The 16,964-nt window shown below is 47.0% G+C and overlaps 1 protein-coding gene across 1 annotated transcript; it reads left to right on the forward strand.

Annotated features, from left to right (window-relative positions):
* Nucleotides 1-8: 8 nt before the first annotated feature.
* Nucleotides 9-15,562, forward strand: IGFBPL1 (insulin like growth factor binding protein like 1; the record flags this gene model as incomplete). Its single annotated transcript, XM_006927120.3, is given in 6 exon segments — nucleotides 9-109; nucleotides 111-214; nucleotides 8,708-8,817; nucleotides 9,619-9,735; nucleotides 11,446-11,590; nucleotides 14,575-15,562. Coding segments are annotated over 5 exon segments (573 nt in total), but the record flags the coding sequence as incomplete, so codon positions are not given.
* Between the last annotated feature and the right edge of the window lie 1,402 nt (nucleotides 15,563-16,964).

Below are 16,964 nucleotides of genomic sequence, written 5' to 3' on the forward strand. Positions count from 1 at the left end.
CTGGCGCGCGCTGTGGCCCCGGGCTGGTGTGCGCGAGCCGCGCCTCTGAGGCAGCGCCCGAAGGCACCGGGCTGTGCGTGTGTGCGCAGCGCGGCGCCGTCTGCGGCAAAACGCTCCTACCCCAGTGTCTGCGCCCTGCGCCTGCGCGCCCGGTACTCGCCCCGCGCGCACCTAGGCCACCTGCACAAGGCACGCGACGGCCCCTGTGAATTTGGTGAGTCTAGCTTCCGCCCCGCAGTGGAGAAGGTGAGACGGGTGGAAAACGAGGCACCCCAATCTTCTGGGGTGTGGGGCGAAGGATCTCCCCTGGACCTCGTTGGACAGTGCTGCCTGGGCCTCAGTTTTCTCTTTGGGAGCAGTTTTCCTTATCTGGCAGGGGGCTCAAGGAGACTGGAGCAGGAACCCACATCCTGCACCCTTCCTTACCAGGCTCTTGGAGACCCTAGCCACCGAGCCGGTCGGAATTTGGTGAGCCTGCTGACTCTTGGTACTTAAGTGCTTGCTGATGGCGTTATTTGCAGGCCTGACATGTTTGCCTCCATGAGACTGGGAGTTTGGGAGAGACGGGCCCCACTGAGTTCAAGTCCCTGAGGTCCAGAACCAGGCCTGGTCGGGGGTTAGATTGTTTGAATGGAGAGAGAGGGAAAGTGAACATACTCGAGGAGGAGCTCCACACCAAGACTCAGTAGTCACTGGCTGAACACCAGGGCTACGGCCCTCCTGCAGGGTCCTGAGGGAGCTCCCACTTAGGACAGGTAAGACCCTTGGAGCCCTGCGCTTTGAAGAGATTATGATGCCCTCAGGGGCAGACCCGGGTTTTGTGGAGCTAAGGCTTATACAATGTGCAGGGTCCCACTTTAAGTAAAGGGATCCAAAATTAATCATTGCTGGGGACCTAGAAACTTAAGCTTTATTAACATCACAGTAAAGTCATCTATGGGTGTATATAATTTTTAAAAATCAAACAAAAATAAACCAAAACATTAAGGGTGCCCAGCAAAGCACCTGCCAACCCACTAGGTTTTGTAGAACTGCCCCTGTCTGTGCTGCCCGGGGACGGCTGTGGAGAGTCTAGGGTGAGTGAGCTGGTGGCTGGGGAGTCCCAAGGAGCCTGTATGGGGGTTCTGGCTCGTGCTTGGGGACCAGTCCGGACCTAAATACCTGTCAGTGTAATGATTCAGCTCCAGCAAGGAAGAATTGGGGGTGAGGGTAGGCCTTAACAGGCATTGGGAACTTTCTAATATTATTTCCCCTCAAGCATTCCAGGTAGATGTAGGTCCAAGAGACCCAACGGGTTGTTGGAGATGGGGAAGGAAGGCTCCTGTCGCAGAAACACTAAAACAGCGTGCGGTCTGTTGAGCACAGGAAAAATCACTGTTGGCTGTTCCTGATAGGGACTCCCATGGAGGAGCGAGCTCTGTGCTTCCCTGAGCAACCTTGGGCTGACCCCTTCCCCTCTCTGGGCCACATCAGCCCCTGGGAAGCTACTGTGGAGGTCCCTTCCACTTCCAACCTTTGTTTCTGCTCTGTGGCACTTAAACAGTCTTGTCTCCTTCCTTCTTCTAGTTCCTGTCCCTGTTTTTTACAATCTGCTTTCCTCAGCAGTTAATTCACAGGCAGTTCTCTTTGTCTCCAGACAGGTAACTTTCACTCCACATGCAGGAGACATAAATGCTGACCAGGTAGGTTCCCAGAATCTAAACCGTGTGGATGATCTCAGGTGATTTCTCCCTGGAGTGGTGTTCTCTTCCTAAGAGAGAGATGCCTTGAAGATATTTAGACCAAATCTACTATTATGCGGAGGAGACTGAGACTCGGGGGGATGGGGCAGGGGACTCAGCCAGGGTGACCAGTAAAGCCTGACCAGCTCCCAGGTCCCCAACACCCTGTTCAGTGCTCTTTCAGGACTTGATAGTGTTAAGTCAGGCAGGTGGTGGTTGCCATAGTTACCAGAGTGAGGCCAGATGGCAGATGGAAACCCCATACCCCTAATTCATTGAAAATTACCAAATGACAAGTAAATGTGACAGCCCCTCCACTCTGATCTATGGGATCTGAGGCCTACCTCAGGCACAGGCCTCAGGCGTAAAGACGTCCATGGGACCAAATGGAGGCAATTCAGAAGCTGCTTTTAATGATCCCATTAGTGACAGGCTCCAGGTTTCCCCAGAATTTACTTCTTCCCCACCTGAAATTGTGTCATCCATCACAGACCAGGCACTATTTTCCTATCACTTTTTGTCCTGAAATGTTGTGTGCCCCCACCGCCCTAGTGTCCCCATGAAGCATGAAGGTATGGATAGCGGGTTCTTTCCTAGCTAGCGAAGGCAAAGGCAGCACTTCACTGTGCTGCCCTAAAGCCATCCTCTATTCAGAGGACACAGCAGGAGCACTTTTTAACAATGCCCCTGGGGACCCCAGTTGATGGGAAGCAGACTGAGACAGAGCAGCAGCTGTTCTGCTTCAATATTGGTAATAAAATCACCCCTCCTCAGCTCCTCATCTACTCCTTCAATATGCGAGCTCCTGACTTTAATAGAATGAGGCCTCTGTAAACATATATTAGGTTCTGCACAGTGTGGGAGGTGTTCTTATACATGCCTCTGCGGGGCATTTAGGAACAATTTCAGGCTTAAACACTTACCATTCCTCCTATGTCCTGAAACGCCCCAAAATGCCTAATAATGAGAGTATTCCTCTGATCAACACACACTTATTGAAGACCTACTATGTTCCCACATATGATATTCTTTACTGTTGGGTGGCATTCGCATCCCATCTTCTTACTCGGTTTTCACAACTATCCTGGCCAGGTCTCACTCCCATTTAATAGAAGGGAAAACAGGCTCGCAGAAGGGAATTCCCTGGAGCTACACAGCTACTTCCCAGCTGAGGTGGGGCTCAAGCCTGGGTTTTCCTTGCTCTTTTCAGGTAAGGCCCGCCGGCAACCTGGGGAACCTAAGAAGAAAGGTGCCATGAATTGGCTACATTTGAGTCATGAGGGTTTCTCAGTCTAGATCCACCTTCCTAATTTTCCCCCCAAGGTTTGTTGCTGGTTCCTCTTTTTAGCACTGGGTGATGGCTCCCGAGAGGAACAGGCATACATTCATGGAAGGGGAAGCATCTGAGAGGAGCCTTGAAGGATGGGTAGAAAATTTCTGGTTGAAAAGGGGTGGGGATGGAGAGGCACATCATGAACCAAAGCACGGAGGTAGGAGGTCCTGAGTCGAATGTGAATCGTGGGCCTGCTGGGCAGCTACCCAGTGGGATGGTTGGGGGAGAGGATGAGGCCCCTGGTAGTTTAGGGCAGGGTCATTGCAAGCCTTGCATGCCAGGCTAATGAGTGAAGCTTCATTCTGTACTAAATTATTGGTTCCATTTCTCAGCTGTAAGGTGGCATGAAATTACGGTTGTTCTTATGTTGTTATTGCTGTCATTAAAAGGCTGTTGTGCCACATGTGCACCCTGACCATTTGCTGACATTGGGAGAGAGTGGCATCCTGCACACAGCAGGCTGATGTCGTGTTCTGAATTAGGTAGGAACAGGGTCCTGTGCCAATGTCCACCAGGACACTGAGCCCCCGAAGCTTCAGTCGGCTCCTGAGATCCTGAATCTTAGAAAATTCACCTCGGCTGAAATTCCAGCTCCACTTAGAAATCTCAGTCTTTGTGAGGCATGTGTTACCAGGTAACCAGGAGAGGCAGCGAATACCACTTTGTGAGAGGGACAAAGAAGGGGGTCCGTGTGCTCAAAAGCCTTTCATGCTGAGGGAAGGGTTTGAGGCGGAGGCAGCGGGGAGCAGGATTAAGCTGTTCCTCATTCCACATGCCAACGTGACTATTAGCATAAATTATCAGGGTTGTTCACTGCGTTGATCATGAAATTCTTTGGTTGTGTGCTTTTTCCTCTAGGCAGATGGGGTCCTGGGGGATGACTTTTGATATTCTTTCTTTCCTTAGCACCATTAACTTTTAAAGAAATCTCAGAGGCATTTGGGGAGATCTTTCATGCCAGCCATCAAGGACATACTTAGTTGACATGATGGGGGGACAGGCGACCACATGCTATAATAATAATATCAGTCCCTTTCATTTGTACAAATCCACAGTCACATCCATTCTTTCCCTTCACCCTAGAGGACATGGGCGGAAATCATCATCTTAATTTGTAGGTGAGGAGGAAATGGTTAGCAAATTGCCCAAGCTCCTGTGTTTGGTGACCAGACTCCTGGGCCTTTGGGTTTCCTTGGGTACCATTTTGCCCACCCACAATGCTGCCTTTATTGGGGCACACCTGAGTGACTATTCTGTGTTATTTGATGAGTGGATCTGTGCCATCCCAGCATTTACAGGGCTGTCGCTGGCACGAGGAGAAGGAAACAAGTATTGAGCAAGGAAAGGCTAGAGAGACAAAGCTGGCATATTCACAGACTAGACTGACCAGGCACCATGCTCCCCCTCTTGAAAGCCACATGACTCATCAAAGGCAGTTAGAAAGGAAAGCCCTGGCTCTTCCAAGAGAGAGGCAGCTCTGGCGACAGTAGAGCGAGAGGCTGTGCCCTGGGCTTGCCCGAGGAAGGGCTGTGGGCCGGGGCTTCTGGAACCTCCAGGTAGGGCCTGCTGGTAGGCCCACTCATCAGAAGCCAATAGAGGGTCTCACGCAAGCAAAGCATCTTTGAGGAAACTACCCTTGAGGTAGCACAGCCCAACCTGCTGAGTCCTCAGGTTTCTCCATGGAAGCCTTTTGCAGTTTGCAGGGAGTCTGGTAACTGTTCCTCACAACAGCCTATGGGAAAGAAAAGGAAGGGAGAATGGATTCCCATACCCATCTTAAAGAAGAAGAAACTGAAGCCAAGTCACAGCTCTGGGGTGTGGCAGAGACAGAATTTGAACCTGCTTGTGGTAGTCATTGAGCACCCCAGTGCTGCCCTCGAATGACCCCGTGGGGACAGTAGGACTGGGAATGCCCCGTTAGTGTTAAAGATACATCACTCACTTAATGATATCTTCATGAGATCTGTTCCCTTGGGATGATGCCTGGGGGGTTTCATTTCTGGACTGAAAAGAGTCAGCATAGCAGGGTATCCTTAGACAGGCCTGCTGGCGGGGTTGGCCATTAGCTGGTGTCTGGGAACTGGGATTTCGGGAGGCCCCCCCGCCATGCCCAGAGGGTGGGCTGAGGGTGGCTCACTGCACCTGAATTGTACGAAAGATAGCTGCACACCTGCTTTCCTTCTGGGAGACTGGAGTTCGGGTATGTAGTGGGCAGAGGGTGCCTTGGTGACTGGCCCCCAATAAAAACCATCAGGCACTGAATCTCAGTGAGTTTCCCTGGTAGATGGCATTTTGCACGTGTTGTTACGATTCACTGCTGAGGAATTAAGCAAGCCCTGTGTGACTTGCTGGGAGAGGCTCTTGGAGGCGTGCACCTGGTTTCCCCTGTCTTTGCCCCTTGAGCTTTTTCCCTTTGCTGGTTTGCTTCGTCTCCTTTCACTGTAATAAAACATAGCTGTGAGTAAAACTGAGTCCCGTGGTCCTCCTGGCAAATCATTGAACTTGGGGTTGCCTTGGGGACCCCCGATACAATCCCTAAGGAATTCTTTCTTGTGCTAGAATGGAGTCCATACAGAATAACAAATGCTTCCTTTAAAAAATTCGTGTGAAGTTAATGGACTTGGGGTGCCTGGGTTTGAGTCCCCACTCCTCCAAGCATGTTACCTTTCTGAACCTTGGTTTTCTCTTTTGTAAAATGGGGATAAATGCAGGGCTGGTGTGAGCACGAAAGAGTAGTGTATGCGGAAGTGTCATGTAAGGAGAAGGTGAGGTACTGAGGACAGAGCTCAGAGCCTGGTCCCTGGGCTCATGCATAGCCTTGTCCCACCATTTAGGGCTGGGTGGCCCTGGCTAGCTTCCCCAGCAGGCAGCTGGCGAGACTGCCAGAAAAATCAAATGGGTTGATAATCTGCTTAAGCCGAAGAGGAGTGCCTGGCACACAGCAGGCTCTCGGTGTCAGCCCGTGGCGTTATTACCGCTGTTACTACTACGATGATGATGACGGATTGTAAAGAGCTGATAGGGATAAAGATATTTTCAATTTAAAACCAGACGTGTTAAAATTAAAAACAGATTACTATGACAAAGAGACACATTAGGGAATTTTTCAAGATAACTGAACTGTTCTATATCTTGGCTATGGCAGTGGTTTCACGACTCGATGCATTTGTCAAAACTTAGAACCGAATACCAGAAAGAGTGATGCACATTTAAAAATTAAAAATTCCAATGTCACTTTATCATCAAAAGCAGGGGGCTCTTTTGTAAAGGAAATGGTATTTTCTGCCACAAAGTCAGTGGCGAACACGGTATTTCCAAAATAGTCTTTCTTAGTTGTAGCTGAGGGAAGAGAGGGAGATGGAAATGTGAAGAAAGGTGAAATGTGATTTACTGGTTTATTCATTTAGGCCTGAAAGGGATTGATGAAATCTCATTTAAAATTTATGACTTTACGTGAACGAAAGTAAAACACGTTAATTGAGTGTCCTTTTGAAATCCATTGAAGGCTTCGGATGCCAGAATTAAGATGCTGTTCTGATTGTTCCCACAGTGAGCCATTCGGGGACTGCTTTGGGCTCCAGAGGAGGCAGTGCTGGCAGAAGGATGTGAATAAATCAGACTTTCTTTGTCACCTGTACAGACGGGGCTCCTGCCAGAGAGCAGGGGTGTTGTGGTTCTTTGTGGCAGCCGGGCAGGTGGCTGGGGCGCATCGGGCAGTGTTAGAAGCTTAGGACCTTGGTTCACTGGGGGGACTTTGACTATACTCAGGGATGTGGTAGGGGTTTGGTGTTTGAAGGGCAACGAAATGGGCACAACCAAAGGAGTGGGCTGATCAGGCTGAGGGCAAAGAAAGCAGCCTGGTGAGGAGGAAGGCAGTGTCCGTATTCAACTCACTGGAGGCCCTTAGGGTACCCAGGTGGCTATAGGGCTGGGATCAATAGGTGGGAGTTACAGGGAGGCAGATTTTAGCTCCAGGTGAAGACAGGCTTTCTTACCAGCCGAGCCCTCCAAGGATGGAAGGGCCTGGCCGCACAGGTGGTGAGCTCTCTGTCACTAGAGCAATGCCCGTGGAGGCTAGATGAGCACATCACAGATAATCAGGCACAGGATCTTGGGGAGTTGTATCCCTCCGATTTGAGACTCTGTGGCCATAACACAATTTTCCAGAGATTTTTGGCACTGGCTGGACAAGGTCTGCTTCCCAGTCTGTCCGAAGGACGAGACCAGTTTAATTTCTACACCCTTTCATTCTTCTCTCTCTCCCCTCTTCCTTTGGCCTCCTGTCTCCCTCATTTTGTTCTCCTTTTCCCCTCCAAGCCTGGCCTGAAAGGCTGCCCTTGGGTCACCAGGCAAAGTCCCAGAAGTCCACAGACTCTGCAGTTGGATGGCCTGAGAATGGATGTGTTTGCTCTTTTATTTGTCGTGTGTTTCTTCATTCAGTCATATGTTTACCAGACCTGCTCCTGACCCCTACTTGCATGTCATGTTAACTTAAACCATCACTTCTACACTCATCACATGGTTAGATCAGTTCAATAGCCCTGTGGAGCATCTTACAGACAAGCAAAACCGAGTAGAGAGCATTTTCCTCAGGGCTCCACGTTGCACCTTGCCCAAGACACTGTAGGGCCGAGCATGCCTTCTTGTGCAGGTGAGACCAAATGGAAGCACCTGGCCTGCAAGGCAGGCTATGATTCAGCCAGTCAAAGAGGTGCAGACCCTCTGCTCCTAGCCTAGGCACATTCCCTCTAAGCCCTACAGGATGGGAAGCCATCCATCTGTGGAGCTGGGGAGTACATTCTATACAAAGGCAGGTACACTGAGGGGCCGGATGGAGGGCCTGAAGGCTGAGGCCAATGGACTTGATTCTTTTAGAACAGAGCAGATGCCAGGCACAGGGAGGAGGGCAGAGTGTGGGGTAACAGCTAAGAATTTCTTACTCAGATTCCTACATGCTTTCTGGTCCCATGTAGCCAGCCCACACCCTTCTCTCCTTGCCGTAATGTTCTGGCAGCCTAGATCCACATTGCCTGATTCCCAGTCTCTCCATGGCTTCCAGGTGCAAAGCTTTGCCTCCCACCCCACGGGAAGGTGTGTGGGGAGGGGGAGGCCTGAATAGGGACTATGATATGCAAATGGGCATCTTGAACGGACTGCAGGGAGTCTCAGCTCCAGGGGGGCTGCAGCTGTCCTACATGGCATTATTCTTTGAAACACCCTCCCTCCCTGTGAAAGGAGAAAAGCCCATCTGTTAGAAGACTCTGCTGTCAGTGAAGTGACACCAGCCCCTCCCGGATCCTGCCACCCTGTTGTGTAGTTGAGCTGAAAGCAGATGGCAGCCGGGGGGCCCTGGAAGGGAGTGTGACGAGACAGGAGCTCTGCCACTGACGTCTTGGGTGACTTTGGGAAGTCGCCTTTCCTCTCCGGACCCCCGCTGTCCTGTTGGTAGGACAAAAGTGGTGGGTGAGGAAACAAGCAGGTCTAAGGCAAACTCTCTTCCACGATTCCCTGCCTGAGAGTCCGTTTTTTCTGTGTGGAGAGATTTCGTCCGCCACTGCTCCCCTCACGTTAGACTATCCCAGCAGGCTCTGCACCCCAGAAGTGGGGTGCTCGGGACCTGGCAGAGGAGTAAAGTTGTGTTCCCTTCTCCCAGCTCCTGTGGTCGTCATTCCACCCCGGGGTGTTCACAACATCACCGGGGCACAGGTGTACCTGTCCTGTGAGGTGAGGGCTGTGCCTCCCCCAGTCATCACGTGGAAGAAGGTATTTATATTCAAGAACTCTGCGTGTGTGTGTGTGTGTGTGTGTGTGTGAGAGAGAGAGAGAGAGAGAGAGAGAGAGTCACGTAAATGTTTTTTAAGCATGTTTGTGTATATATCTTTATATGTGGATCAGAGGATTTTAAAAGGATATCTTATATCATGTAAATGTTTTTTAATTATGTTTGTGTATATATCTTTACATGTGGATCAGAGGATTTTAAAAGGATATCTTATATACACCACTTCTGTGCCTCCAGGTTTATGCCTCAGACTTTTACCCTAAAGCTCTCCCCAGGGAACAGGAGTTGCCATCCTCCCTGTGCCATTTGCTCCCTTGGCCGCTTAGCTGTCTAGAAAGTCCTGCTGTTTATCTAGCTTAGACCAGCTAGAGTGAAGCTAGAGCCTACTTCACTGGATCTGGCTTTTAGAAAGACAGCTGGTAGAAGATGACCCAATGATATTCCAAAATTAGATCTTCCTGCAGATTAGTTTTTGAGAGACTAGCGTGGATCACAGCCTAGGTTGTCCCTGTGTCTCAACGGCCCTGAGAAGGGCCGTGGAATTCTGAACTGCTTCTGCAAGATAGTCGTGGTGTCCGCATCTTTGCTGTCTGTCCATCAGAGTGTGCTGTCTGTACAGATGTTTGGGTTTTAAAATTGACTGATATTTTAGTAAGAATAAAAGACACAGGAGTTTTGGCCTTTGAGTCAGTGGAATAATGAAGACAGCAAGATGTCTGTGGGATGGTTCATATCCAGAAATGCTTTTTCTAAACCACTCCTGGTTTTCCTGTCCTCTTTAGGTCACACGGTCCCCCGAGGGCACCCAGGTGCTGGAGGATCTGCCTGGGGACCACATCAACATAGCTGTCCAGGTGCGAGGGGGCCCTTCTGACCATGAGGCCACAGCCTGGATTTTGGTCAGTATCTCATTTATTTAGGATTACTGCCTATTATTGACTGGCTCTTATAAAGCACTCTTTATATTTCTATAACACATTACATGTTTCAGAACTGTGCTTAGCCATTTCTCATTGGATGCTACAATAAGTGTGGGGAAAGCAGGGTAGGTAGTATGACTCCTGTGAGTGTAAGCGATCTTCATTGGCAGGCAGAATTATGGCTCTGGAAAGATGTCCATGACCTAATACCTAGAACCTGCGGGTACGTTCTGTGACACGGCAAGAGGGAATTAGGGTTGCAGATGGAATGAAGGTTGATAATCAGCTGATTGTAATAAGGAAGTTACCCTGGATCATCTGTGTGGGCCCAATGTAACCATGAGTCCTTTAAATGTGGAAGAGGGAGACAGAAGAAAGAGAGCCAGAGAGATGGCAGTGTGAGAAAGATATGACCCTTCTGCTGGCTTTGAAGATGGAAGAGGGGGCCACAAGCCAAGGAATGCAGGCAGCCTCTAGACTGGAAAAGGCAAGAAATGGATTTTCCCCTAGGGCCCCTAGAAAGAAGGCAGCCCTGCTGACACCTTGGTTTTAGCCCACCGAGACCCATTCGGACTTCTGATCTCAGGAGCCGTAGATAATAAATGTATGTTGTTTTAAGCCATTAAGTGTGTGGCAATTTGTTACAGCAGCCATAGGAAACTAGTAAGTTGCCCAAGACCACATGGCTGGTGAGGAGGGAAGATGGCACATTCACGTCCTTTCATGGCTCTTCTGTGCCACTTGCAGCAGTTTTGCTAAGATGAGGGAATGCCATGTGTTTGAAGGGGCACTGGAGTGATGAGACGGGTCTATGTTGGGCAAGGCATTCTTCCTCTCTGAGTTTCAGTGTCCACAATTGTAAAAAAGGGCTTTGGACTGGACAGCATCCAAGGGTCTTATGACTGTAACAGTCTGTGACTTACCTGCGAGCTTCCTGTAACATGAGAATAAAGATGCTCCCCCTTCATCCACAGTCGATTTGAGATCGAAATGAGATGGTATGCATAAACCCTCGCCAGCTTCTAGAGTGACTCACACTTGATAGAGGTTGCTGTAAAAAGGGAAGGCAAGAGAGGAGAGAACAGATGTGGGTCTGCTCTGCAGGGGCAGGAGAACAGGCTGCCGTCCGGGGGTGTCTTCCTCACTGCACCCCATCTCTGCGAGGTTTGGTGACTCTTCTGCACCCGGCTCAGAGACTCAGAATGCAGTCAAGCCCATGGCTTTTTCAACTCTGAGCCTCGATGTCCACAATTGTAAAACGAGGGCTTTGGGCTGGACAGCGTCCGAGGGCACGGTGACCCTAACATTCCCTACTTTATTACAAGAAAATGTGGAGAAAAAGTTATCTCAGGTGTTAAGGCTTCCTCCATTGGGAGCACTTGTACAGTAGATTTTTGTTCATTTGCAGCATTTTCTTTATAATCTATACCTATCACCTTCAATAAGAGCATCAGGTAGCTCACAGTAAAAGGCAAGAATGCAGGGGAAACACTAAAATGGAGAGGCATGATGGAGAGGGTACTGAGAAGAAAATTGAATTCTTCCTTGGCAGCCAAAGCAAGAGGAGAAATAGAGTGAACTCTAGCTTATTTTGAAAAGAAATAAGTGTTCAGACATATTAAGACTAAATAAGGAATTGATTTTGCTGTGCCATATAGCACTGTATAAACGTGCCTGTTTTATTTCTAGATCAGCCCTCTGAGAAAGGACGACGAGGGAGTATACCAGTGCCATTCGGCCAACGCGGTCGGGGAGGCCTTGTCCTATGGCACGGTGACAGTTATCGATCTGAGTACACCCACCTTTCCAGCTGCAGATGACCGCATGTGACGGAGTAAGGACATGTTCTGTCATTTTCAGTCTTGATACACCTGTGTCACAAGAGATTGAAATGGCTTATAAGATGTGTAATAAAAAAAGAAGAAAAATACATAAATCAAGGAAACTAGAGGAATGCAAAACAAGAGAAGGAATATATTGCAGTTAGCCAGTAGAATCTCTAGTATGTTCTACAGGCATATCACTCTGGGCTTCCCACCTAGCGTGCAAGTCAAGAGCTGTGAACATTATGCGCATTCATAGGTGAAGAGGACCAGTCGATTCTTTCTGTTTCTGAGACTGAACAGACTATTTCCTACAGATCCTCCTAGAGAGGGCACTGAGAGGGCAGACATTGTCACTGTGACAGCACCCATGTGAAAAGATGCCCGGAAAGGAGATAATGTGAGCTTCATTTGTCTGTGTCCAGGTTCCTCCTTGTCAGCAGCTCTGGCATCTCTAGGCTGTGCCTCCCTGTCCTTAACATTGTGCTTGCTTAGCAGCACATCCGCAAAGAATCTGTGTTGCCCCAGGCCAGGTGGCCCTCAGTCCTCATGGTCACCTGGGTGAGAGTTGGGGCCGAAGCTTCCCCCCACCAATAGGCGGGCTGTGAACTTAGGAAACGAATCCCTTTATTAGCCAGACTTTGCTGCTTAACAACCCCCCAAATCTCGCTGGTTCATGACCACCAACATTTATCTCTTGCTCTCGTTCCATGTCATAGGCGTCCTGTGGGTTGGCTGTGACTCCATTCCATGTGTCTTCTCACATGGAGACCCAGCTGGAGGAGCAGTTCCAATGTGGAATACGGCCAAGCACACAATCCAGTTTGAATGTTCTGCTTGGATGTGGTATATGTCACATCTGCTTAAGTCCATTATGCAAAGCAAGTCACGTGGCCATACCCAGCATTAGCATTATTGGGGTTGGGGGATGTCTGCTTCTCTCACAGGAGGCCAAGGTCAGGGAGGCGTGATCCTCTTACAGGATGGGATGAAGGAATAGTCGCAAACAAGCACCATCACCAAGGCCCACTGACAAGTTTTTAATAGAGCAGGAGAAATTAAACAAGTTGAACAGTTTATGAAAAGCGAGATTTTGCTGTGGTTGTAATCCGTATTATTCTGTATTTAGCTGCCATCTCCTGTGTACAGGCCTTACATCAGATCTGTAGGGAATGCACAGAAAACCGAAAAGTGGACGTAATTAAAGCACAAGGAATGCAATATTAAGGAAATGTGGGGCATATGTGAGTTTGAGGCAAGAGAAGTGACTTAGAACTGGGGAAGTAAAGGAAGACTTTGCTGTGGTTTCTTAAGGGGTTGATGGGTGGGTGAGTGCAAGTAGTAAGAGCTCCTAGAAATGGAGAGGAAAATAGAACGTGTAAAACCGTCAAATAAAAATTCAGTTAGGTGACTTAAAGTTGCCCTCCTGATACTTGACGTTTTGTTTGATGTGTGTGTGTTCTATAAATATGTAACAAAAAGTCAAGTATTAGAACTTTTTGTCCTTTACATTTATACGTGTGTACATATATATGTACGTATATGTATGTTTTAACATATATTTCATTTTTTATATATATAAGTATAAATATGTATGTACTTTTTTTAAAAAACAAATGATGCCAGGCTATGAATATAGTGTATTATAAATGAGTTTTCAAAAGGGAGCCACAAAGAACCATAAAATTTTAAGATCATTGCTATAGCGCAGTTCTTTTTTATTTTTATTTTTATTTTTCAATTAAAGTTAATTTCAATAATATTTTTTATTAGTTTCAGGTATACAGCGTAGTGGTTAGACATTTACATAATTTATGAAATGATTCCCCCCAATTAGTCTAGTACCCATCTGGCATTATACATAATTATTACCTTTTTATTAACTATATTCCCTATGCTGTACTTCACATCCCCATGACCGTCTTGTATTTTGTATTTCTCAATCTCTTCATCTTTTCACCCAGCCCCCTAACCCCTCCTATCTGGCATCACTCGTTTGTTCTCTGTATCTATGAGTCTGTTTCTGTTTTGTTTGTTTATTTTGTTCTAAATTTAGGTTCTACATATAAGTGAAATCATATGGTATTTTTCCTCCTCTTTCTAACTTATCTCACTTAGCATAATATTCTCTAGGTCCATCCATGTCATTGCAAATGATAAGATTTCATTATTTATGGCTGAGTAATATTCCATTTTATACATGTACCACATCTTCTTTATCCAATTGTCTATCGATGGGCACTTAGGTTGTTTCCATATCTTGGTTATTGTAAATAGTGCGGCAGTGAACATAGGGGTACATATATCTTTTCGAATTAGTGTTTTGTTTTTCTTTGGATAAATATCCCAAAGTGGAATTGCTGGGTCATAAGGTAGTTTTATTTTTAACTTTTTGAGGAACCTCCAAACTGTTTTCCATAGTGGCTGTACCAATTTGCAATCCTACCAACACTGCCCAAGGGTTCACTTTTTACCACATCTTCGCCAGCACTTGTTTTTTGATTCATTGATGATAGCCATTCTGACAGGTATGAAATGATATCTCATTGTGGTTTTAATTTGCATTTCTTTGATGATTAGTGATGTTGAGCATCTTTTCATATGTCTGTCAGCCATCTGTATATCCACTTTGGAGAAATGGTCACAGCCCAGTTCTTGAGTCCCCTCTATAACATGCACTATCGACCAGCTCTTGCTTGCATACCTCCAGAGATACAGAGCTCACTACCACAAGACAACCATCTTTGGATTTTCCAGCTGCTGGAAGTTCTTCTTCATATTAAGCTGGAATCTGCATCCCTGAAATGTCCACTCACTGGTTATACGTGTACTTCTGGGTCCCCACAGGGCCCCTCTGCTTCTCACCCACACTATTCCTTGCTAGGGAGAGATCTAAAGTTAAAGACCATTTATTTCCCACCCCCCTCCATTTAACACATGGTTGACTGTGACAGAGCAGGCTTCTTTTCTCTAATTTTTTTCTCTTTTCTTATAGGTCTTAAAAACATTGATCACAGGATGACAGAAAAGTCAAGCCTTGGATCATTTTGCTTTGTGAAGAATTGGGACAACTGTGTTTGTAGGTTAACCCTTTTGTATGTTTTTAAAAATTAGATGCAAACTAGATTCATACACAGATGTAGTTTTTAGCAGGGAAAACACTGGGAAAACAGACTGCATGTAGCTTTTTTATACTTTTGAAATGAATCGCTCTGTGAGAATTTTTTTTAACTACTCTCTCCCAGGGAAGATCACTTTGTGACATAATCGTAATTCTAAAGGGCTGAACGAGGCATGTGTCAGCTCTGACTCTTACCTCATTTGTCTGTGTGTTATAGGAGGATGGGGCGGAGGCGGGGGGAGGCCGGGGTTCCCTCTGCCTGACTTCTAACTTGCTATGTGACCTAGACAGGTCCTTCCCTTCACTGGGCCTAGGTCTCTTCACCTGTGAATATGACATTTGGACTGGATGTTACCCATGTCCCTTTGAGCCCTGCCATACTAGAGTAAGATGGCTCTATGGAAAAAATACAGGAAATGTGGTCTTAGCATTCTTTTTAAAGTAGCCATTTCCTCCAAAATAAATGCCACTGCTTCATACTAGGGTGTGAACAGCTGGCAATAGCTCTTCTATTCCTGCCATTTTCCCATTTTAAAAAGATTTAATCCTAAATGGGACACTTTACCAGACTCAGAAGTACCCTTGGCTGGGCATTTGGGGACCAAGATATCCACTTGTTAACAAGCCCAGCATTCACTAACCAGATGGGCAGTGGAGACCTGGCTTCTGGACACCAAATTGTAAAAACAGGGTCAGATGCTCTCTCTGGGCTGTGTAATTAGAGTGTAGTAGAATATGTTTTACTTAGAGGTGTTTTGACTTCACCCAGGAATAAGGCAGGCTGTCTTTCTTTCTCTCTCTTTCTTTCTCTTTCTTTCTTTCTTTCTTTCTTTCTTTCTTTCTTTCTTTCTTTCTTTCTTTCTTTCTTTCTCTTTCTTTTCTTTCTCTCTTCCCTCTCCCTCTCCCTCTCTCTTTAACAAAAATTACATCTCTTTGAGCCCTACAGCCTTTCTCCCTCCCTCCCTCCATTCCTTCCTTCCTTTTTCTTTCTTTTTTTAATGAAGAAAGAAAGAAGGAGAATATTTAATATCTGGGCTAAAAATCAGATCCCTTGGGTGAGTAAAATTTCTTAAAGTCAGAATTGGGAACTCACATATGACTAGTCTTTAAAGTTCATGAAGCACTTTTCTACCTGTGGTCACTTCCCAACTCTGGGATGGCAGGCAGGGAAAGTAGTAATGTCCCTTCCCCTTTTATAGATGAAGAAACCAGGCTCTGAGAGTTAAGTGCTTTCCCAATCTCTGAAGTCCTCTGAGAAGGACCAGAACTCAGGGCACCTGGCTCTCTGTGGCACCCTGTTCACTCCGTGTGTCACTACTCAGGATAATCTTATAACTTTGTAAGGGAAGATGCTGCCAGTCCCACAGGTTCCAGGGATTATTATCCAGGTCCATGTCAACTTTTAAAGCTCACCCTCATGCAACCCACAGTGGGTATGACATTTTGGGGTCCTTTTTGGAATCGCATTTTCTGCCTTTATGGCTGGCTGTTCCACATCTGAAATATTGATGTTCTGCATAGCAGGAGGCTGGCCTGGGAATCCAGAAACATGAGGTCCTTTTGGGAATTCACCCCTGGCTTGCTGTGTGACCCTGAGTGAGTCACCTTCACTTTCTGGACCTTAGTTTCCTCATTTGAATTAGAAGGGAATGAAACTTTAAAACATTAGAACCCCTTTTTTCCATAAAATTAGAATTGAAACGGATCAAACTGGAAGCTCTCCTTGTCTGTTGGAGGCTGGGGCTGCTGGGGACCTGCTCACATCCCCTCAGTACTCAGCACCTCCTACCCCTCTCCCACCTACCCCTACCACAAAGATTTCTGTATCCGAGGTCTGCAGTTAATGCCTCTGTGATTTGCATGGTTGGTTAATACATTTAGTGAAACACTGTCAGGAGGAATAGCGATGCTGAGGCCCAATATCACGCATCTGCTAATGAGCACATTTAGTGAAATCAGTTGAACCTCTCACATTTGCCCAATCGGAATTGAACAGCTGAATCCAGAGCCAGAGAGCAGGGTGGATGGAGCCCCGTGGTGATGGAGCTGAGCGTTAAGACTGCATGAGGACGGTATAGCATCATAATTGTGTGCAAAAAATAATAATAATGTTATGCTGTCAAATTTTTGCCAAAACCAAAAAGGTAGATGAACATGATTATTCTAACCTAATGATTTTTCATTGGTGAGAGCCCCAAGACCTCCGTAGAGGCCGAGAGACTATGCCGTGGCTGTTATCATTGGGAAACATGATCCCCAGAGCC

This window comes from Pteropus alecto, unplaced genomic scaffold (assembly GCF_000325575.1).
Source record: "Pteropus alecto unplaced genomic scaffold, ASM32557v1 scaffold114, whole genome shotgun sequence".
Taxonomy (NCBI): domain Eukaryota; kingdom Metazoa; phylum Chordata; class Mammalia; order Chiroptera; family Pteropodidae; genus Pteropus; species Pteropus alecto.